The sequence below is a fragment of the Symphalangus syndactylus genome, chromosome 12 (assembly GCF_028878055.3).
Source record: "Symphalangus syndactylus isolate Jambi chromosome 12, NHGRI_mSymSyn1-v2.1_pri, whole genome shotgun sequence".
Taxonomy (NCBI): Eukaryota; Metazoa; Chordata; class Mammalia; order Primates; family Hylobatidae; genus Symphalangus; species Symphalangus syndactylus.
Window position 1 is genome coordinate 85,294,686 of NC_072441.2, and position 23,086 is coordinate 85,317,771.

General features: G+C 55.3%; 1 protein-coding gene across 2 annotated transcripts in view; it reads left to right on the plus strand.

Annotated features, from left to right (window-relative positions):
- NTRK1 (neurotrophic receptor tyrosine kinase 1) overlaps positions 1-21,805 on the plus strand; it is a 39,813-nt gene extending 18,008 nt beyond the window's left edge. Inside the window, exons 1-17 of one of the 2 annotated variants that reach the window (XM_063626940.1) lie at positions 924-1,173; positions 4,362-4,436; positions 4,736-4,807; positions 6,908-6,976; positions 8,148-8,293; positions 8,549-8,691; positions 11,705-11,837; positions 13,655-13,981; positions 14,383-14,400; positions 14,571-14,626; positions 14,906-15,008; positions 15,504-15,650; positions 16,067-16,197; positions 16,375-16,547; positions 19,094-19,334; positions 19,967-20,125; positions 21,411-21,805. In XM_063626940.1, coding sequence (XP_063483010.1) covers positions 989-1,173; positions 4,362-4,436; positions 4,736-4,807; positions 6,908-6,976; positions 8,148-8,293; positions 8,549-8,691; positions 11,705-11,837; positions 13,655-13,981; positions 14,383-14,400; positions 14,571-14,626; positions 14,906-15,008; positions 15,504-15,650; positions 16,067-16,197; positions 16,375-16,547; positions 19,094-19,334; positions 19,967-20,125; positions 21,411-21,596 — 2,364 coding nt within the window. In that variant the 5' untranslated portion in view covers positions 924-988 and the 3' untranslated portion in view covers positions 21,597-21,805. Of the gene's footprint in view, positions 1-923; positions 1,174-4,361; positions 4,437-4,735; positions 4,808-6,907; positions 6,977-8,147; positions 8,294-8,548; positions 8,692-11,704; positions 11,838-13,654; positions 13,982-14,382; positions 14,401-14,570; positions 14,627-14,905; positions 15,009-15,503; positions 15,651-16,066; positions 16,198-16,374; positions 16,548-19,093; positions 19,335-19,966; positions 20,126-21,410 lie in introns of those variants that run through there. The other variant, XM_063626941.1, reaches the window with a different exon arrangement.
- Positions 21,806-23,086: the final 1,281 nt, after the last annotated feature.

A 23,086-nucleotide genomic window follows, 5' to 3' on the forward strand; every position in this document is an offset into this window, starting at 1 on the left:
ATCCCGGGGCTTTCCAGGTGCTCGGCCTCCAAGGTGCGCGGTCCTCAGCTCCACCCGTGGGCGGATCCCGCGTCCGAGGAGCTAAGAGAAGATCTATTAATTTCTTCACGAATAAATCGATGCTCTTGTCAGGGAGGCGATCGATGTCAGCCCTGCCCTGCCTTGCCCTATCCTGTCCCGGGGCCGACGCTGGCTGGCCGGGGTCAGGGACTGAAGCCGAGACCCGAGGCGTTGCTCACTGGGGGCTGCAGATCGCACCGCCGGCCACCCAGCCCGGGCGGGGAGCTCGCGCCTTTGCGCGCAGGCTTCTCGCGCCACCCTGTGGCTTCTCTTGGCGGCGCTGTCTTGGCTCTCCGGACTCCCTTCGGCCGGATTAGGCGACCCCTTCCCTTTCTCTGCCCCGTCTGTGTCTTCCTCCCCAGGTTCTGCGATTGATCCTTTGGTAGTCCTTTTCCTTTTCTTCCTAGAGTTCGGAGAATGTTCTACCTAACTTATTCCAAGTGACATGCGTACTCCCCTAGGCACGCGCGCCGCGAGGATGGAGCGCTGAGGCTGGGGCTGGCTAGGACGACCTGGACGGCAACCTTTCCTCAACTCAGTTATCTTCCCTCCTCCCCAAATGTAAAAATGCAGCTGCTTTAAGCTGAGAGAAATAACGTATCAACTTCCCACCTCCGGCCTCAGCAGACACGTCCGAGGCGTTCTGCTGCGGCCCCTCAGCGTCTCCCGGAGCTGCGGGGGATCCTCAGGGAGAAGGCTGACGCTGGGGGCCCCTAACAGGGGTGGGGGCAGAGCTGGGGGCGTCAGAGGGGAGGGAAGGGGGTGGAGAAGAGGGGCAAGGCGGGGCCGGGCGGGGGCCGCTGACTCCGCCCTTTCCTGGCGGCTGGGTCTTTAACAGCGCCCAGCGCACGTGTCGGGGGAGGCCTGGCAGCTGCAGCTGGGAGCTCACAGACGGCTGCCCCGCCTGAGCGAGGCGGGCGCCGCCGCGATGCTGCGAGGCGGACGGCGCGGGGGGCCGGGCAGCCTGCTGGCTTGGCTGATACTGGCATCTGCGGGCGCCGCACCCTGCCCCGATGCCTGCTGCCCCCACGGCTCCTCCGGACTGCGATGCACCCGGGATGGGGCCCTGGATAGCCTCCACCATCTGCCCGGCGCAGAGAACCTGACTGAGCTGTGAGTGTCCGGCGGGCGAGGGGGCGCGGGGACAGGCAGGCATTGCCGTGCCCCGAGGGCGCGGACTCGCCGCTTGTTTGCTGGTCAGGCAGGGCGAGCACGGCGGAAGGCTGGCACCACGCAGCCTTCGGCGGTGCCCGGGCGTTCCTCCGCGGCCGCCGCTGCCCTAGCAAGCTTTATGGTCAGTGCCTGGATGTCCCCTAGTGTTCAGGGCAGCTGGGCCGCCGGCTTCAGGGAGATCGAGGGGGGAATCTCCGTGGACCAGGTCTGAGAGAACCTAGCCGTCTAGAAGGCGCTTTCTGGAGCTCAGCCAGAAGCCCCTGCTCTGTCCCACAGAGAAGGATGGTTACCGGCAGAGAAGTCCCCAGTTTGACACCCTTACTGCCTTTTCCCTTTTCCAGGGGCAAGCCAGCCCCCACCCACTTGCTTGTCATGAGGAGGCAACCCTAGCTTTTCTCCTGGAATTGGGGATTGAGCTGGCTGGCGTGGTGGGAGGTGGTGAGGAGCTGAGTGGTTGAGCTCTCCTCTTTCCATTTTTACCATTCCTTCCCCTAGAACCGTTGATTTGGATCTGGGAAATGGGACCCCCTCCTGGATTTTCTCTCCCCGCTCCCATCTCCCTCTCCAACCTGGTCTCTCTACCTGGGTCGGGGAGTCAGGGCCCTTGCTGAGAGACCCTCCTTCCTTTGGTACACGAAGCTGGGAGGAATCTTCAGCATTCTGCAGGACTCTGACATTCTGCAGGAATTGGTTACAAAATACTCAAGTACTTTTTAGCAGCTGGTAAAACCTATGGGAGTATGCGGTAATGACTGGCCTGGAGGTACTCAGGCATCACATGGTGATGGCTGGAAAATACTTGAATATTATATATGGCTATCATGGCCAGCAAGACATCTAGAAGAGAGGAGGAACTGCTAGAAAATCCTCCTCCTGTGGCCTGGGGTTTCGAGGGTGGACAAGGAACCTTGGCCTCGTGCAGTGACGGGCTGGAAGGTATCCGAGGTGAGGATCATCACTGTCTGGAAGTTACTTGAGCAGCTTGCAATAATTGGCACTGAGTTCCTCGGGCATCTCATGGTAATTAACGGGAAGGTACTCAATATCTCTCTAATAGCTCTAGGGAGACCAGGAGTAGAGGAGATGACCTTGTCTTGGTCTGGGCCTAGGTCTCTGCATGATGGGAGGGGGCATGAGAGACAGGTTGCCAGTCCTAGTCCAGTTCTCTCATCGCCCTGGGCCTTCAGATTGGGGTCCAGACTCCTGAGTTCTCCCCATCAGGGCTCGCATTTCCCAACTCTTTCCAAGCCCCAAGTGGGTCCAGCAGGGTAGGGATGGGAGTGGTAGGGAGAGTGGACAGGCCAGAGCTGGGGACTAGGAAGCATGCAGGGTGGTGAGCTGAGATGTCCCCCTGGGTGGGGCTGCAGCCTGACACCCCCCCCCCAACTGCCTGCACAGCCCCCTCCCTCCTCCCTCACCCGCAGAGCTAACGAGGAGATAATGGACTCGAATAGACAGATTGATTATGAATCCAAACGAATGAGGCAGCTTTGAGGCAGCTTTGAGCACGCTGGCCTGACAGCTCGCACACACCCTGCCAGCCCACTGCATTCTCACCCCCTCCCTGGGTCCCTACAGCTTGAAATCCTCTGGGCAGGGGCTGGGGGGTGGGTAGACTAGGGACCTGGCCTCCCTCGGAGTCAGTGGAGGTTACTTTCTAGGCGTCTGCTAAGTCCACAGGGAAACTTAGGAACTGATATTGGCTGTCCTGGTGGGGTCAAGGCTGGGAAGGGAGGAAATGAGGAAGGGAGGGGTCACTTAGGCTGCTCCTGGTTCCTATAAGTTAGGGAAAGTTAGAGGGTAGAGGGGGAGAGTTCTGAGAACCGGCAGTGAGTCAGGGGCCCCTGACATGTGTATTGTTGGGGTAGGGGGGCATACTAACATGTCACTGCAGGGCAGCCGAGTTCTCAGGAACTCCCTGGTACGTCAGATCCAGCAGCTAGGCAGGGCCCAGGGCGTCAGCTGTCCCCTAGCCCCGAATGCCTACTCATTCTTCTTTCTTTCTTGTCTATCTTGCTTTCTGTAGCTCCCTGTCCTTATCTGTCTGTCTCCCTTCCCTTATCTGTCTTCCTTCTTGCCTGTCACTATCTCTCTGACAGTCTCTTCCTGTCAGTTTCTCTTTCAGTGTCTCTGTTTCACTCTCTCTTTGTTTTTCTGCCCTTCTGCCCCCACCCTCCTCGTTGAGCCTTTCCATCTTTCTGTCTCTCTCTCTCTGTCTCTCGCTGTGTAAGTCAGCCAGTCTGTGCCTCTTCTCCCCTCCCCAACACTCTGACTGCCTCCTCTCCTTGCTCCTCTCCTCTTTTCTGGGTCCCTCCTTGGGGTCCCTGACTGATAGCCTCTAAGCCTCTTGCTTGATCTGCTGAAAAGATGGTAGGGGAGGTTTCGGTGGAGTAGGGGTTGCTGCTTGGGTGTGAAGAGGGGCCAGAGGCTATGGGGGTGCAGAGATGTTTGCGTGTGTGTGTGTGTGTGTGTGTGTGTAGTACAGGTGAGGCCGGGCAGTGGCCCTTGGGCGGGCACGTTTGGGAACACACATTTGCATGAGCACAGGCTTCATCTGTGCTGGGTGGGGCAGTGGCAGGGATGAGCCTCGGCCTTTTATGGTAGCAAGTGTTTCGGTATAACCTCCCACTGATGAGTGTGTGCCAGGGATGCCTGATATAAAAGCAGAACACCAATCTGAGAATGGACTTTTGTGTGTGCACGTGAGAGATGGACGTGAGCTTTGTTTCTGTGTGTCCATGTGTGAGCGTGTTCCTGCAGGCACATGTGCATGTGCATGGCGTCATCTGTGCAGATGCTTATGCCTCTGTGTGTGCGCATGTGCATACCTGGGTGTGTGCATGTGTGCAAGAGGTATGTGAGACTGTGCATATATGTGAGGGTGTGGGGATCCATACGTGTGTGCGCTTGTGTGTTCATGCACGAACATCTGCATGTGTGACTTGAGGAGGTGCGTCTCTGTGCACATGTATGCATTCGTGTGCGCATGCCCGTGTAAGTGTGTATGCAGGTCTGAACAGGTGCATATGTGTGTGCATGTGCATGTGTATTGTGAGGGAGTAGGTGGGTGGGCATGAGAACTCAAGTGTGGGCCTGAGCCCTGTAACTCCCATCCCCTCTCCCCACAGCCACATCGAGAACCAGCAGCATCTGCAGCATCTGGAGCTCCGTGACCTGAGGGGCCTGGGGGAGCTGAGAAACCTGTGAGGGAAATGGGGACTCTGGATGTGGAGCTCAGCATGGGCCTGGGGGAGACCAGAAGGCGAGGAAGGGCCCAAGCGTCCAAGGGCCTGGGAGGACCTGAGAGGCTGAACACTGAGGGACTGGGAGAAGTCAGGAAGCTCAGGGCTTTGAGGGGTCTAGAGTAGTTGAGGAAACAATGAGGGGCCTGAGGAGGGGTAGGGGTTCAGCACAGGGGACTGGAAGGCTGGGATGGGCAGGGAGGGCCAGGGGCCCAGAGTAGCTGAGGCCTCGGGACTGATCCTCCTGCACCCCTCCCCAGCACCATCGTGAAGAGTGGTCTCCGTTTCGTGGCGCCAGATGCCTTCCATTTCACTCCTCGGCTCAGTCGCCTGTGAGTGCGGCCAGTGCTGGGCAGTGGGAGTTGGGGAGGACACCCAGACTTGGGCTGCTAATGGGCTTGGCTGTCCCCGGGGAATGATTGTGAGGAGGGCCCAAGCCTGGTCAGGGAAGTCACCTCACCATTCTCCTGGGGCTTCCTCCCATCTCCCTCAGGGATGGCATGCTCTCGCCCCTGCCAGCTAGAGGTCCTCCTTGCCATCTCACTTCCATGGTCCATGCTGCAAGGACACTTCTCATAGGTGCCTGCCCTATCTTTCTTCCCAGGGCTCAGATACACACCAGTGCAAAGGGAGCAAGCGGCAGGAGCAGGACTCCTGGGTTCTGGCTGGGACTTCATTTCCCAGGGACTCATTGACTTGGCTCCTAGGACATCCTGGGAGCTGGGGTGTTAGGTCTGCCACTTGTCACCTTCCTCATTCCTGGGAGTCATAGCTATCCCTCCAGTAGAGCAGCGGACCCCAACTTTTTTGGCACCAGAGACTGGTTTCATGGAAGACAATTTTACCACGGATGGTGCGGGAGGAGAGGATGATTTCAGGATGAAACTGTTCCACCTCAGATTATGAGGCATTAGTTAGATTCTCAAAAGGGGTGCACAACCTAGATCCCTCGCATGCGCAGTAGTTCACAGAATCTAATGCTGCCATTGATGTGACAGGAGGCGGAGCTCAGGCGGTAATGCCCACTCACCGCTGCTCACCTCCTGCTGTGCGGCCCGGTTCCTAATAGACCACATATTTGCCCTGTTTATAGCCCCTCTTCCTTGCTGTCCTTCTCTTTTTCTTTAATGTATTTTTTAAGAGTCAGGTCTCCCTCTGTTGCTCAGGCTGGAGAACAGTGGCACTATTACCCATCTGTGGCCTGGGAATTGGGGACCCCTGCTGTAGGACAGAGAGGGTCATGGGATGGGCAGGAGAGACCATCAGAGTCCCTGGCAGCCCCTCCCTGGCCTTCTGAGGGCAGGAGTTCAGCTCCCCTGTTCCCCAACATGAGCAGGCAGAGAGATGGGAAGGATGGTGGGGCTGACATTCATGGAGTTATGCAGGGTCCTCTAAACTCTGCTGTGTCCAGCAATTTAACAAAGCAAAATAAAGTGATGTCATATCACAGTTTATGCACAGGGGCTTCAATTAAAAACGTGCTCAATGACACTTTACGATACTTATGTCAATGAATCTTCACAATTAACCTGGTGAGAGAGAGAGTGTTCTTGTCCCCATTTCATAGATGAGAATTCTGAGAATCAGAGAGGTTGAGTTTCTGGACTGAGGTCACACAGCTGTAAGTGGCAGGATAGAACTTAACACCTGCTCTGTCTGGCTCTAGAGTGGGTTGTGTCTTTGGTCCCTATGTGGTGGTACGTCTCCCACCCAGCCGCCACAAATTCTAGGTTGGCTAGGAAAGGAGAGGGGTCAGGATAGGCCCCTCAGAGGCAGAGGGTCCCAGCAGCGGCAGCCTGGCACAGGGCACAGGGCACTGGGGCTCCTACATCATTTTCCTGTGTGGCCTGGAGCCAGGCCCCTGCTCTCACTTTTTCCATCCGTACAACGAGGGGGCTGAGGGTGTGGGTCCTTTCTTGCCTGACCTTTTAGTCCCTGAGGAGGGCCCGGAAGGAGGAGGAGGAGGGGACCTGAGGAAGTGCGCTGAGTTCCTTGTGGTCAGGTAGGGGCAAGGGAGTGGCAGCCTCAACCCTCCCCCTCTTCCTCTGGCCCCGTCCTGGGCTCTGTAGGGAGGGGAGCACAGATGGAGCCCTTCCCCCAGCTGTGGCCTCAGCACTTTGCCAGCTGGGGCCAAAGCAGTGGGGGAGGGAGGAGCGGCTGTTCCCTCAGATCCCCCTCCCTGGGGTCTGGAGAGGGGGTTAAGTGGGGTTAACCCTTGTTGTCCCAGGGAAAGGAGTGGGACTCAGAAAGTGCCCCTGCCCGCCCCCCACCATCCACACACACTGCCTTCCAGGGCTGGTTCTGGTCGCCTAGGCTGGGGAGGGGGAGCCAGATGTCAACTTCTTTCTTGGCTCCTCCCCTCCCTCACTCTGGGTCAGAGTGAGGTCGGGTCACTCAAGGGGTCTGTCTTGCTGTGTCTCCACGCCCCGCAGGAATCTCTCCTTCAACGCTCTGGAGTCTCTCTCCTGGAAAACTGTGCAGGGCCTCTCCTTACAGGAACTGTGAGTGGGGGCACTTCCAGGGGCAAAAGCACCAAGTGTGTGTGTGCCTGCATGCACTTGGGTCTGTGGGATGGCATTGGGTCACTGTGTCTGTGTGACACTGCTGGGGGGTCTCTTTGGGGACTATGTGCATGCCAGTGAAACCCCCATCAAAGTAGGAGCTGCAGGACCACCCGCTAAAGGGGCTACTGCCCTGGGGAGCTGGCCTGGATGACTGTGTGTGTGCTGGGCCTGGCTGAGCAGATCACAGGCCCACTGTGTGTCCACGGCACAGCTGCCCACATTCCCAGGGTACCCTGCACTGGGGTGAGTGGGGCAGCCCCGGTCCAAGTGTACCTGGTGGGCACTTAAGGCCTCTGGATCACTCTGGGAGGCTGTGCCCTTCCCTCCTTGTCACCATGCTGAGAGCCCTTGCCTGGTTTCTCATCCTGGGGAGCCTGGGGTGAGGGAGCCCCATGCATCCCTCAGACGTCAGCTGTCTTGTCTTCCACTTTCTGCGTTCTATTTCTTTCATTTTTACATTATTTTTTCTTTTTGTAGAGTTGGGGTTTTGCCATGTTGCCCAGGCTGATCTTGAACTCCTGGGCTCAAGCCATCCTCCACCTCAGCCTCCCAAAGTGCCGGGATAACAGGTGTGAGTCACTGCGCCTGGCTCCTTTCCTTTCCTTTCCTTTCCTTTCCTTTCCTTTCCTTTCCTTTCCTTTCCTTTCCTTTCCTTTCCTTTCCTTTCCTTCTTTTTTTTTTTTTTTTTATGAGACGGAGTCTCGCTCTGTCACCCAGGCTGGAGCGCAGTGGCGCAATCTCATCTCGGCTCACTGCAAGCTCCGCCCCCCGGGGTTCACGCCATTCTCCTGCCTCAGCCTCCTGAGTAGCTGGGACTACAGGCGCCCGCCACCATGCCCGGCTAATTTTTTGTATTTTTAGTAGAGATGGGGTTTCACCGTGTTAGCCAGGATGGTCTCGATCTCCTGACCTCGTGATCCGCCCACCTCGGCTTCCCAATGGCCTATTTCTTTGAATAACATCTTGTTACTGGAGTCAGAGAGAAAGGCCTCTGTGTCCTCCCTTTCACCTGTAGACCGCCCTCCCTGCTACCTAACTGCTCCCTCTTATCCCCTGTGATACCTCAGGCCCTTTCCTTGACTCTGTTGGTGTCCCCCATGCCCACCAGGGTCCTATCGGGGAACCCTCTGCACTGTTCCTGTGCCCTGCGCTGGCTACAGCGCTGGGAGGAGGAGGGACTGGGCGGAGTGCCTGAACAGAAGCTGCAGTGTCATGGGCAAGGGCCCCTGGCCCATATGAACAATGCCAGCTGTGGTAGGTGCTGGGTGAGAGAGGTGGTGTAAGGGGGCTGGGAAAGAGACCTACTTGCCTGGGGGAGAGGGCACTGAGCAAGCACTGAAAAGGCCTGGGGAACGGGCATTGGTAAAGGCTGGGGGAAACTGCCTGGGGTGACATTGCCTGGGCTCCGGGTCATTGAGGAGGGTGGGGGAAGGAGCAGCCCCGCAGTAGAGTTCTGGGGCCACTCCTAGCTCTAACACCCCTTGGCCCTCGGGCATCCTGGGTGGCCAGGTGTGCCTACGCTGAAGGTCCAGGTGTCCAATGCCTCGGTGGATGTGGGGGACGACGTGCTGCTGCGGTGCCAGGTGGAGGGGCGGGGCCTGGAGCAGGCCGGCTGGATCCTCACGGAGCTGGAGCAGTCAGCTACAGTGATGGTGAGAAGCCCTTCGCCGGCAGCCCCCAAGAGGTCCAGGCAGAGCACAGGGGACAAAGATGGGGAAAGAGAGACACACTGTGGAGGAAAGAGACAACGAATAAGGAGCACACTGAGGCTGAGGGACAGACAGATATGGTTTAGACCCACAGGGCTCAGGCCTATGCTCTGGGGCAGCCCAGGGCACGCACACACCCTCAGGGTGGGCACTGACCCAGCAGGGACCCCAGGCTACACTTGAAGCCCCAGGACTTAGAACCCCTTTCTGGGAACACGGTGTTGGTTGCAAAGGAGAGGGTCACAGAAATCTTACATGTTGGAGCTGAGAGGAACCCAGCAGACCATCCCTCCCATACATCCCTTTTCCTTCCTTCCCTCCCTCCCTCCCCCTCCCTCCCTCCCTCCCTCCCTCCCTCCTTCCTTCCTTCCTTCCTTCCTTCCTTCCTTCCTTCCTTCCTTCCTTCCTTCCTTCCTTTCTTTTATGGAGTTTCGCTCTGTTGCCCAGGCTGGAGTGCAGTGGCGCAATCTTGACTCACCGAAACCTCCGCCTCTCGGGTTCAAGCGATTCTTCGATTCTCCTGCCTCAGCATCCTGAGTAGCTAGGAGTACAGGCATGCGTCACCATGCCCAGCTAATTTTTGTATTTTAGTAGAGACGGGGTTTCACTATGTTGGCCATGCTGGTCTCAAACTCCTGACCTCGTGATCCACTCACCTCGGCCTCCCAAAGTGCTGGGATTACAGGCGTGAGCCACTGTGCCCAGCAGATCACTTTTCTATATAAGGAAACTGGGACCCAGGGAGGAGGCACAATATCAGTTGTACTGCATCCAGGATGAGTTCTTGGGGGTCTCGTGGTCTTTTTTCTGGAGATTCTGGAAGGAGCATCCTCTTGGGCATGTGATGAACGTGTTAGTAAGGGAGGCATAGGTCTGGCTCCAGCTCTCTCACTAATTAATTCTGGGAGTGACTTTCAGAAAAATCCCTTAATCTGCCTGCACTTTGGTTTTCTTATCTGTAAGCTGAGAAGGTGGACATGACGGCCTTCTGATGTCCTGCCTGCCCCTGGGCGTTCTCTGGCCTCTATCTCTGTTATCCAGACATGCCTTTGGACACCTTCCCAGGCCTTACCCTTTGTCCTTAGGCTGGCGATGGGCAGATGAGAGTAGCCACAGGTAACTCAGTCGGTCTTGTTGACGAGGTCAACAGCAGCTGACAATGGGCTGTGCCCACCCAAAAAGCTGGCTCCGTCTGGGCAGGAGGAGTGGATATGCAGGGACCAGGAATGTGTGCCTAGGGGGCTGACAGCATGGTGTTTAGTTGGGGAGCCTTCACTTTGGTGGGAGAGTCCACCCCAGAATTGCTGGAGGCCCCTGGAACCATGTTGAGGGAGGAGACATTGGGGCGCTGAGCAGGGGGCTTCAGACATGGTGGAGGGACTGCTAGCCACTGAGCAGTTCCTCCCCCCTCCAGAGAGCAAAGCTGCCTAGAGTGAGTAAAAGAAAGGGGACCAGGCAGAGGACATACCCCTGCATGGAGAGACCTTAGATCAACTCTCTATGTGGGGTGATTCCAGGATTTGTTTTCTCTTTGGGAGACTTACATGTTTGCTACCATCTGTGTTTTCTAGAAACTACCTATACAAAAGTCACTCCCTACTGGGCACAGTGGCCCATACCTGTACTCCCAGCACTTTGGGAGGCCAAGGAGGGAGAATCACTTGAGACCAGCAGTTTGAGACCAGCCTGGGCAACAAAGCAAGACCCTATCTCTTAAAAAAAAATTGCACCCTAAATGGGTTAAATGGAGGAGAAGAGAGGCTGCTCTCCCTCAGGTAGGAGGATAAGGGGTGGCAGAGCAGATCAAGGGGAAGAGTTATTGGCCCCACAGTAATTGGAGGGGATGGGACAGCCAAGGGAAGCAGAGGGCAGGGCGGGGCTTCCCCTCGAAGTGGCTGGAACCCAGAGCTTGCACAAAAGGCTGGAAACTCTACTGCAACCTTTGAACTCACATATTCTAGTGGAAGCCTGGGGAAACCATACCTCCTCTGGCATGTGGTCAGAGGATTCCACATTTATGAAGTTTTCAGATAAATGAGATTTATCCACCACTTCATTATTTTCATTTTGTGAAAATCACTTTCTAAAATGTCGGAAGGTAATTTGTCCACCTCTTCAGCTTACAAAACAAACAAAAAACCCATAGTTCAGCAAGATGAAGAACTGTCATAAGATCATGTAACTTACACATGACAAATCCACGGTTTCCTAGGAAGAGAAACTTGATCTGATTCAATCCTGACGATGATTCAGAATCAAGTCACTTTGCCTGTCTAACCTCACCCGTGGTCCTCATCTGCTGCAGGAGGCGATGCTGCTGCTGTTGTTTCTAACTGCTGCTGTGCTATTTGCACCATCTCTTTGTTTCTGATCTTCCTTGGGCTGAGACTCAGTTTGTTAGGACTGTGTGTAAAACAGGAATGAATAGGCAGTGAGGTCCTAGTGGGGTCTCCAACGAGCTGTGTACAAATTTGGTACTTGGGATGCGTGACATCTGTTTAGCTGCTCAGATGGCTGGTTTTAGTTTAAGTTTGGGATATTTTGTGCCTATTTTGAGGCTACTGGTTATATTTTAGATTTTTCTGATAATTAAATACGTGATCCAGGCTGGGCGCAGTGGCTTACGCCTGTAATCCCAGCACTTTGGGAGGCCGAGGTGGGAGGATTGCTTGAGGCCCTGTTTAAGACCAGCCTGGGCAGAACAGTAAGACCCTGTCGCTACAAAAATAAAACATAAAATTAAAAAAAAAATGTGATCCAGGAGATAGTCAACGAAAAAACCTCAAGGAGGAAGGCCATTCTCTGCTACATTCTCTCCCACCCCTCTCTCCCTTCTCTTCCCTCCCAGCCCTCCTCTCTTTTCCATCTGGAGCCAGAGGGGCTCTCCAAAGACATCAGCCCCAGCCCCAAGCTGGCTAAAGCTCCTTCTGATTCCCCCCTCTCTTTCCTGATCTAGAAATCTGGGGGTCTGCCATCCCTGGGGCTGACCCTGGCCAACGTCACCAGTGACCTCAACAGGAAGAACGTGACGTGCTGGGCAGAGAACGATGTGGGCCGGGCAGAGGTCACTGTTCAGGTCAACGTCTCCTGTGAGTCTCAGTGGCAGCTCCTGCATCTACCCCCTACTCATCTCTTCTTCCCTCAAAAGAGGATGTAAGGTGGGGGGCTGGAGGAAAGGGTGGGATGTGTATCTCCACAGCTCCTCCCTCCCAGCTGTTTCCAGATTCCCATGAAAACCTGATCCTTCAGGGGAAGTCCTGGGGTCTCGTCAAGGCCAGAGGGAGGGAGAAGGATTTCTTTCTGGCCCCCTGCCGGAGCCTTGCTACCTGAGGCCCTCAACGCCAGATGTCCAGCTGTTCCCACTGCTCCAAAGTATTTTTTCATGCCCGTCCCTCATTGGATCCTTCTCCTCGCATCCTAGTTTCAAACGAGGAAATTCTCCTCCTGAGTTCCTCTTTCGGCTCGCTGCCTAATTTCTCTAGATCGCCCAGCAAATTATCTTAAATCTTCTACTTTACATCAGTTTTCTTCTTTTATTGTGAAATATACATAGAAATGTGCAAAAAATATATATACTTTAAACAATAATTACTCTTACCAGCACCATGGAAGACCCCCCCACCATCCAACACCTCTCCCTATTCGCAATCCCATCCCACTCTCCCATCTCGCGTTGACTTTTGTCAGGATAACCATTTCTTTGCTTTTAAAAATAATTTGTCTCAAATATGCTTTCCTATCAGTATCATTTAGTTTTGCCTGTTCTTGTACATTATATAAATGGAATCATACTGTGTGTATTATTTTGTATCTGGTCTCTTTCATTCAACATTATATTTATAAGATTCATTCATGTTAATGGGAGTTGCTGTATGTAGCTAATGCAATTCATTGCTAAATAGTATTCCTATGTATGAATGCTATATTATATATATGTATTTATTTATGCATACATACACTTTTTTTCTATCATTGAGGGGCTTTTACTTTTACCAGATTGGGTCTATTTCTTTTCTTTTCTTTTTTTTTTTTTTTTTGGAGACGGAGTCTCACTCTGTCACCCAGGCTGGAGTGCAGTGGCGCGATCTTGGCTCACTGCAAGCTCCGCCTCCCAGGTTCACGCCATTCTCCTGCTTCAGCCTCATGAGTATCTGGGACTACAGGTGCCCGCCACCACGCCCAGCTAATTTTTTAGTGGAGACGGGGTTTCACCATGTTAGCCAGGATGGTCTCAATATCCTGACCTCGTGATCCGCCCGCCTCGGCCTCCCAAAGTGTTGGGATTACAGGCATGAACCACCGCGCCCAGCCCAGATTGGGTCTATTTCAAACCCATATCTTTTTTCAAAAAGTGTGTGTGTGTGTGTGTGTGTGTGTGTGTGTGTGTGTATTTGAAGAGATGGGGTCTCAGCCTGTTGCCCAGGCTGGAATGCTTTGGGATCAAAACTCACTGCAGCCTTGAACTCCTGGCCTCAAGCGATCCTCCCACCTCAGCCCCCTGAGTAGCTGGGATTACAGGAGCAAGTCACTGTGCCTGGCTTTTCCCTAAAAATTTAACTGTATATATTTTTGGCTGGTTTGATTGTTAGGCCCCCTGACTCCATGTTTAATTGTCATAAGCTGATACCCCACTTCTGTGGGGCTGTGACTTATTTATGGCCCACCACTTATGTTCTTTAAGCCTCTAAATTTTATATGCCTGCTGCTTGATTTATTTAAAATGTATTGTCAACTTTCTTCAAAACGTCTCTCCTTGGTGAATTTCCTAGGGCCTGCTGACCCTTTTCTCCCAGGCCTGCCCTTTGATTTCGGGTTCTACTCGCTTTGCCCCTGGACTTGTCGGGTGTGTGCCAGGCTCCCTCCAGCTGCGCCCTGACCTCCTGCTGTTGCTCTTTCTGGCCCACAGTCCCGGCCACTGTGCAGCTGCATACGGCGGTGGAGATGCACCACTGGTGCATCCCCTTCTCTGTGGATGGGCAGCCGGCACCGTCTCTGCGCTGGCTCTTCAATGGCTCTGTGCTCAATGAGACCAGCTTCATCTTCACCGAGTTCCTGGAGCCGGCAGCCAATGAGACCGTGCGGCATGGGTGTCTGCGCCTCAATCAGCCCACCCACGTCAACAACGGCAACTACACGCTGCTGGCTGCCAACCCCTTCGGCCAGGCCTCCGCCTCCATCATGGCTGCCTTCATGGACAACCCTTTCGAGTTCAACCCCGAGGACCCCATCCCTGGTGTGAGGGCCATCCTGAACCCTGCCCCCACTCCTGGGCTCCTCCTGGGTTAAAGCCAACTTCCTGCTATAGCCTTGACCCCAGAAATTGGAGTGCCTAGCTCGGGACGGAAAAGATTCTGGAGTCCTGGTGTCCAGCTGCTCTGGCCTCCTTACCATCTCCCCAAGCCCGGACTCCTGAACTCCTGAGCTATTCCATCCTTGTAGGCTGGCTGAGGAGACAGCCATGCACCAGGGCATCATGGCCCAGCTGGAAAAGGGTCACATGCATCTTCTCCCTTGAGGCCCAGCAGCCCACCTCCATCCCCCATCGCCCCATGAAGGAATGAGTCCCAGAGTAGGCAGGGGACTGACTGCTTTCCTCCTCCCTCTGACTGCTTTCTCTCCTCCCTCCTGCTGCAGTCTCCTTCTCGCCAGTGGGTGAGTAGCCCAAGATGGAGGGCAGGTTCTGCCTGGTCTCTGGAGCTGAGGCTGGGGCAGAGGGTACAGCTGAACTGATCCCTGAGAGGCCAGCTGGGGCAAGGGTTGGGGGGTTACTGGAGGCTACAGGGTGCGCCAAGCCTCACCCTTCCTGCCCTGTGTCCCTACAGACACTAACAGCACATCTGGAGACCCGGTGGAGAAAAAGGACGAAACACCTTTTGGGGTGAGATAGGAAGTAGAAGCTTGTGCAGACTTTGGGACCGGGAGGCTGGGTAGAGGCTCATCTGCATGTCATTTCTGGTCAGAGCAGGGAGATCACTACCATCTGGCTTGAGCTCTGATGGCCACCCGCACAGCCACTGCAGGGGTCCCCAGGGGAGGATGAGGCAGGTCTGGAGGCCTGGCTCTGGGCTCCCATGCAGGATGAAAAAATGGCTTGCTACAGGAGGCTCTGAGAGTACAGGAGAAGCCCCTGGATCTAACTACCCCTGCCCCCCACCAGGTCTCGGTGGCTGTGGGCCTGGCCGTCTTTGCCTGCCTCTTCCTTTCTACGCTGCTCCTTATGCTTAACAAATGCGGACGGAGAAACAAGTTTGGGATCAACCGTGAGTCGGGGCTGCAGAAGGCTGTCTGTCTGTCCTCCTGCCTTTGTTTCCTACTGGCTCTTCCTGACTCTGTCTCTGGGGGGCTGTGCACACGGGAGTTCTAGGGCGTGTGAGTGTGTTTGGGGTATAAATGAAGGCCTGGCTATGAGGCTTGTGAGTGTGAGTGTGTGTCGGGCTGGTGCTGGGGTAGTTTCAGAGGCGGCAGCTGCTAATTGGTGGCTGGATTGTAGTCAAGCACTAAGTGGGTCTGGGAGGTCTGGGCTCTGTGGGGGTGGAGGGGGAGTTCTTTGGTGCCCATGGGGCCAGGGGTGGGACAGGAGCCAGCACAGGGAGAGGCGGTGGTGCCCCCTTCCCCCTGCCTGCTGTCTCGCTCCCTAGCTCCTCAGTCTCTCCCCTGCAAGTGACAAGGTGGGGGTGACCAGGCATCCTGCAGGCAAGGGTGGGCAGGGCCAAGGTGTGGGCAAACCCCTCCATGCGGCTGTGTCTCTTCTCTAGGCCCGGCTGTGCTGGCTCCAGAGGACGGGCTGGCCATGTCCCTGCATTTCATGACATTGGGTGGCAGCTCCCTGTCCCCCACTGAGGGCAAAGGCTCTGGGCTCCAAGGCCACATCATCGAGAACCCACAATACTTCAGTGATGCCTGTGAGGGGCTATGCTGGGTCAAGGGCAGGGGTGTGTGTGTGTGTGTGTGTGTGTGTATGTGTGTGTGTGTGTGTAGAAGCCCCTAGGCCTGAACGATCCCTCCCTTTCTCCCACCCTTCCCCAGCCCTATTCCAGCCATAGGCCCTGTCATATTCTTCTCAGGCGGAGTCTAGCCTGGTTCTTAGCTGCAGCCCCCACCCAGAGTCACAGTAGCCCACACCATGTCCTCTCTAGGCAGATGCGGCCCGACACTATGACATGGGGCTTGGTGAAGGGGTGCAGGTTGAATTTTAGCCCCCATGCAGTCCCTTGTCTGGGCAGCCTTGTGCAGCACACAGCCCTGCCAAGACAGTCCCTACTACAACCCCAGCCCTCCCAAGATTGGGGCTACCGTCTGACCCTGCAAGCCCCCTCAGGTGTTCACCACATCAAGCGCCGGGACATCGTGCTCAAGTGGGAGCTGGGGGAGGGCGCCTTTGGGAAGGTCTTCCTTGCTGAGTGCCACAACCTCCTGCCTGAGCAGGACAAGATGCTGGTGGCTGTCAAGGTGAGACCCTGCCCAGGGGGTACTGCTGGCCTGGGTCCCACCCCCAGGAGCTCCATCACATCAGGACAGAGTGGGGGGAGATGCAGAGGCTGGATACTGGGGTGGGCGGGCTGCCCTGGATGAACAGCAGTGAGGGCTGGGCCCCCACTCAGTCCTGTCCCTGTCCCTTCCATCCAGGCACTGAAGGAGGTGTCCGAGAGTGCTCGGCAGGACTTCCAGCGTGAGGCTGAGCTGCTCACCATGCTGCAGCACCAGCACATTGTGCGCTTCTTCGGCGTCTGCACTGAGGGCCGCCCCCTGCTCATGGTCTTTGAGTATATGCGGCATGGAGACCTCAACCGCTTCCTCCGGTACCAGCACCTGGCCTCAGCACTGGCCCCTGGCCCCTGGCTCTGGGCCCCATCATCCCTTCCCTATAGACATCCTTGCTTGTCTTTCAAACCAAGGGGAGACACCAAGAAAGATCAGGAAGGCACATTCCCATCCCCAAGGAGCTCTGAGATGGTAGAGGAGGCAGATGTGTGAATGTAGGGATGACTCTTGCAAAGGACAAGTGTCAGTAGTCAGGGAGGTTGCGATGGCAAAGGCCATGAGCTAAAACTTTGGGGTGGGTGGGCTTTGCAGAGGGTGTATGTGCTTGTGTGTGGCACACAGAGGCCAGGCCTGTAAGGGTAGCAGTTTAGATAACGACAATAACAACAACAGTAACGAACATTTATCAGGCACCTTCTATGTTCCAGGTGCTATGTTATATACTTTATAATTTATTCTTTTTTATCTTTTTAAATGTATTTATTATTGTTATTGTTTTAGAGATGGGGTCTTGCTCTGTTGCCCAGGCTGGAGTGCAGTGGTGTTGCAATAATAGCTCACGGCAGCCTCAAATTCCTGGGCTCAAGCAATTCTCCCGTCTTAGCCTCCCCGGTAGCTGGGACTACAGGTGCACACCACTGCACCTGGCTCTACAATTCATTCTTATTATGGTTCTATGTGCTGGTGCATATATATCTTGTACAATAATATAAATATGTATTTATTTTTTATGGCCTCCAAGCATATATTGCAGTTTATACTTGAAGCAAGTTACAAAAAATTCATTCCTTTGGCTTCAGACAGAACAACTCTGATATATTTATCTATTTGTGCTGATAATTTTAATAACTTCGAGAAATGTGCCTGTTTCACAGATAAGGCTTAGAGAGGTTCAGTGACTTGCCCAAGGGCACACAGGTAGTGAATGGCCCAGGGCTGATGTGACCCTAGGCAGAGCCCCTACTCTCAGCCCCCGATGTGATGGTCACATGTTCCCTCGGTCTAGTCCTTCTCTGATGAGATCACCCCCAGGAGGATGGGGCAATGTTTGCAAGGCAGGGAGAAGACCGGGGTTTGGAATCAGCTGCCACTTATGAGCTGAGCCTTCTTTGCCAAGTAGCTTTCCTCTCTGACCTCACTTTACTCACCAGTAAGAGGCACAGTGGGGGGCTGTGGTTCTGGATGAGCAAGCGCTGTGTGGGTGTCCAGTTGATGGTCATGATCCGGTCCCCAAACATCCCCTTGGGAGTGATGGGTCATTCATGCAGTCAGGCTGCAGGACTCAGCTAGGAGAGACCCCTGAGTCTTGGGCTTATCCTGTGGACCAGGAGGGAGCCCATGCAGGGTGTGGAGCAGGAGGCGAGGCAAGACCCAAGGTTGAGTGTGGAGGGGGATTGGCACAGAGGAGCCCAAGAAGGCCAGGGAGGAGCCTATCTCTTTGCTCCCAGATATGGCATAGGCTCAGTGCTGGTCTTGGGGACACAGGCTAGGGAGATACCAGCATCTGGGGCCCAGTCTGTGGGAGACAAGGCTCTAACTGCCGGATGGAACACTGGGGGAATCAATGGAGGGAATCATTAATGCTCAGAGATGAGTCTGGAAGACTTCCCCTAGGAGGGACCATCTGTTCCTTCTCCCCTCCAGGCCTTTGTACTTCCACTTCCCTCTGCCTGGGGCACTGGGCCTCCCTCCCTCCATAGAAAGATGGAGACAGACACACAAACTCTACCCCTCCCTGCCTCAGCTCCCTTCAAATGGTTTCAGGACTTGAGTCTCAGTTTAGGTGTCCCTTCCTCTAGAAAGCTTTCCCTGGCTTTTTCCGTTCCCACCTGTGGTGCCTGCCAGGTGCCCCTCACACTGTACTGCCATGACCTGCTTATCTGCATCATACTCTGCACTGTAGCCCTGGTGCTTGGCACATTGGAAATGTTTAACAAATGCCTCAACTAAACAAATGAGGAGGAGATTGGCTAGTAGGAAAGGGCATTCTTGGCAAAGTGATCAGTTCAGGCAAAGGTTCAGGAGAAGGAACATTGGGGAATACGGATGAGTGTCTAGGACTGACCCGAGTGCTCACTCTGGGGAGAAGGCGGGCATCCTGGACACCTTCAAAAGGAAGGAAGACCCCGTAGGAATGGCTGGACACTGAGAGCAGAGGGGAGAGAGACAGGACAATCAAGGACTCCCTGGTTTCAGGGTCTGCCTGGGTGGGAAGGGTCCCTTCCCTGAGGCAGGGGCAGGCTTGGGGAAAGACACTGAGCTCCAATTGGCAAGGGCTAGTCTGACATGCCTATGGCAAGGGATGTAGGGGCCAGTGGGCATCTGGAGTTCAAGGAGCTGCCAGAGAGGAAGGCATGGATGTGGGAACCATGGGCTGTCTCTGGTGGGAGCCCTGGAGGTGGGCACACCTGTTCTGCTCCTCCATCCCACCCCTTTAGACAGCTGTCTCTACTGTTCTCTCAATCCTCCACTTCCAGGCCCCCAGTCTCCTCTCCCATCACACACGGCTGCTGGGGATCGCCTTCCTCAGGCTCCTGGGAGTTCTATCCTCCCAGCCTATCCCCTCTCCTTTTCTTGTTCACAGATCCCATGGGCCTGATGCCAAGCTGCTGGCTGGTGGGGAGGATGTGGCTCCAGGCCCCCTGGGTCTGGGGCAGCTGCTGGCCGTGGCTAGCCAGGTTGCTGCGGGGATGGTATACCTGGCGGGTCTGCATTTTGTGCACCGGGACCTGGCCACACGCAACTGTCTGGTGGGCCAGGGACTGGTGGTCAAGATTGGTGATTTCGGCATGAGCAGGGATATCTACAGCACCGACTATTACCGTGTAAGAGTCCTTTGTCCCCAACGCCTTCCCCTGCATCCAAACTGTAGACACCCTGGATCCCAAGACCAGTGAGAGCCTGCCCTTGCTAGGATGGCTGCACGGGTCTGAGATTCACTGGCTCTGGTTTTCAACCTACCTCCTCGGCTCCTAGAGGGGGCTCTGTCTCCTTCGCTATCCCAGACTGAAACAGCACCTTCGGTTTTTGCCTCTTAGACCTGAGAGCCACTACTGTTTGTTTGTTTGTTTATTTAATTTATTTTTTTGAGACGGAGTCTCACTCTGTTGCCAGGCTGGAGTGCAGTGGCATGATCTCGGCTCACTGCAACCTCCGACTCCCTGGTTCAAGCGATTCTCCTGCTTCAGCCTCCCGAATAGCTGGGATTACAGGCATGTGCCATCACGCCCAGCTAATTTTTGCATTTTTAGTAGAGATGGGGTTTCACCATGTTGGCCAGGATGGTCTCGATCTCCTGACCTCATGATTGCCTGCCTCGGCCTCCCAAAGTGCTGGGATCACAGGCGTGAACCACCAAGCTTGTGTATTTATTTTTAATGATGGGGCTGGGGCAGGCTGTGCCTTGATGGGCTGTCCCAGGCGCCCCTGGAATTGACGCAGCGCCCGCCCGCGGCAGGTGGGAGGCCGCACCATGCTGCCCATTCGCTGGATGCCACCTGAGAGCATCCTGTACCGCAAGTTCACCACCGAGAGCGATGTGTGGAGCTTCGGCGTGGTGCTCTGGGAGATCTTCACCTATGGCAAGCAGCCCTGGTACCAGCTCTCCAACACGGAGGTCAGCCCCGGCCTGTGGTCACCCCTTGCTGGCCTCCCCCTCCCATGCCCCTTCAGGTCCCTTTTTCAGGGAACTCGGTTCCCTTTCTGCCCCTCTGCCACAGCCTGTTGGGGCTCCCTTTCCAGCTCCGTGCCCACACTGTGTCCTCCACCCCGGCCCTGTTCTTCTCTTCCTCCCTTATTCTTGCCTTCACCTATTGTCCTAAGCCCAGGCCCAGGTGGCCCCTGGGGGAACCTCAAAGTGCTTTGTACAAGGAGCCCAGACCCCCATCCCTAGCTGCATTTTATAGGCCTAAGCAGGCATTATCAGAGTGGAAGGGACCAGCATGGGAAGAGGAACCCAGCACAAGAAGGCCCAACACTGCAGCAGGACGGCTGGAGGTTGGACTGTCAGAAGGACAGTCCTACCCCGTCCCCCTGCCCTGCTAGCTGGCCACAGCCAGAGCAGGCCCCAGGTGTTCTGTCTCCCAGAGCAGCTGCCCCCACCCCCTGCTTGGCTCACAGCTGTCAGTTTCCATTTCTCCTCCTAATGCAGTCTGCTCCCCGGAGGCTGGTGGGGTGGGGGAGAGGGTTATAGATTTTAATTTTCTCAAGCACTGAGAGAAGAAATGGAATTAGTGCCGCCTATAACCCAAGTCCTCTAATAGGGAGGGGGGAAGAAGGGGAGAAGAGGCTCCAGGCCCCTTCTCCAATCACTCCCTTTCTCCTTTGGATTCCTTGGCTGCTTTAGCAGTTCTTCCTAGAGTCTAACTTTGATCTTTCTTGCTGCAGTTTCTTTTTGGGAGAGCTAGTGCCACAGAGTGGTATCCACAGAAGGGAGAAGTAAGGATTGCCCTCTTCTTTGAAATGAAAGCCAGCTATTTTTCAAGGCCTTTAACTGCAATTCTGCTCTATTTTCTTTTCTCTCGCTGGAGCTGAGAGTCAGAGGGCCCTTCTCCTCCTCCTTTCAGCCCCCAACACTAAGCTTATAGATTGATAAATACCTTAGCCCCTCCCCTTCCTCAACCCACCCGGCAAGTCTTCTTAGGATCTCATCCCAGTTTTCTGGAAGCAATCCTACCCCAGCCCAAGCTTCCCAGAGTCGAGCCTTAATCCTTCTCACTTCTCAGTGTCAGAGCAGAAATGAATCTTGGGGTTGACTGTGTCCTTTCGGGTTATTAGCAGCTAAGAAGCCCAGATGAGTAGTGTGAGCTGCCTTGGGAGCCTCAGTGAGGGCACTGGGACTGGCCTCACTCTCTTGCCCCCAGCCTAGTGTGCTTTCTCCTCTGTCTCTCTGGTGGCCCCAGGCAATCGACTGCATCACGCAGGGACGTGAGTTGGAGCGGCCACGTGCCTGCCCACCAGAGGTCTACGCCATCATGCGGGGCTGCTGGCAGCGGGAGCCCCAGCAACGCCACAGCATCAAGGATGTGCATGCCCGGCTGCAAGCCCTGGCCCAGGCACCTCCTGTCTACCTGGATGTCCTGGGCTAGGGGGCCGGCCCAGGGACTGGGAGTGGTTAGCCGGAATACTGGGGCCTGCCCTCAGCATCCCCCATAGCTCCCAGCAGCCCCAGGGTGATCTCAAAATATCTAACTCACCCTCAGCATGTGGGAGGGGACAGGTGGGGGGCTGGGAGTAGAGGATGTTCCTGCTTCTCTAGGCAAGGTCCTGTCATAGCAATTATATTTATTATCCCTTGGCTGTGTCTCTTGCCAATTATTGGGATGACGTCGTTCCAGGAGGGAGGCATTGGGATTCAGGTAGGGGGACAGCTCTCTGGGATCTTCCCCCACTCAGGTTCCCCTCAGCTGCCTACCCCTACTCCATGGACCTGTCACTCTCACCTTTGACTATAGTTTGGATCCCATTCTCATGGTCACCCGGCTCACCTGCTGGTGAGGCAGCCTCTGGTCAAACTTCCTAGACCTTGAGAGCCTAACTGTCGATCTTTGTAGTTCATGTTCAGGAAGGCTGGTGCTACAGTGGAAGGGGTGGAAGTTAGATGTACTGGTAGGATGGGAGCATTGATGGGGTGTCTTCCTTGTATTGGTGTGTCCAGGACAGAGCAAGCACACAGCAGCGGATGAGAGAGAAACGTGTGTGTGTGTGTGTGTGTGTGTGTGTGTGGCAGGAACAGGGAGGGAGCTGGACTAAGGATTGGTGGAGGCAGGACCCCTTGTTACTGCCCCTCTGTTACTCTTCTTAGCTCTAGGTACTTTGATTAGCATCTGGAGGCCAGGTACTGTGTAAAGAGGCTATTTCCCAAGGACAAAGCCATCTCCCTGTCCCATTCTGCCCAAGGGAGTAGGTGAGGTCTCCCCTCTCCTCTGTCCCTTGGAACACCACTGGCCTTAACTGAGTGGTCTGAGGCTCTGTCAGCAGCACCGAGACTGGGCCTCATCATGTCAGGGCACCTGGGCCCTGTCTCCATCTTCCCTAACCCAAAGGCTTGCATTCCACCCAGAGCCAGGGAGGAGCAGCTTCCCCGCCACACTCAGCCCTATCACTTCCAATCACCTGTCCAGTTCCTGCAATAATGCAAGCTTCCCATGGCTCCTCAGGGCTAATCGCATGGCTGTCTCATGTCCCTGGGTGCCAGTCCCACCCCACCCCCACCCCCATGATTCAATCTGTGTCTTATCACCCCTAGGCCTAGCCCTGTGGTGTGTCTGCCTCTTGTCCAGGCTGGTTAGTGCTAATGGAGGGCTGACCCAGGGCTGCAGGCTGATCGATGTGGGGATTGGGGTGTGTGTGTGTATGTGTGGTTGGTCCCTAAAGGCCAAGTTCACAGGCCTTCCTCTTTTGCTGGGTATGGGTGGGGCTGGTGCCGCATCACTCCCATGAGGGAGGGCACTTAAAGCAGGTGGAGCCATAGGGAGGAAAGGGCTTGGGAACATGGTGAGGGATGCAGACTTGGGGGATCAGATCCAACAGGTGAGCCCAGGGACGGATGCAAAGGGAGAGACAGTGCAGAGAGAGA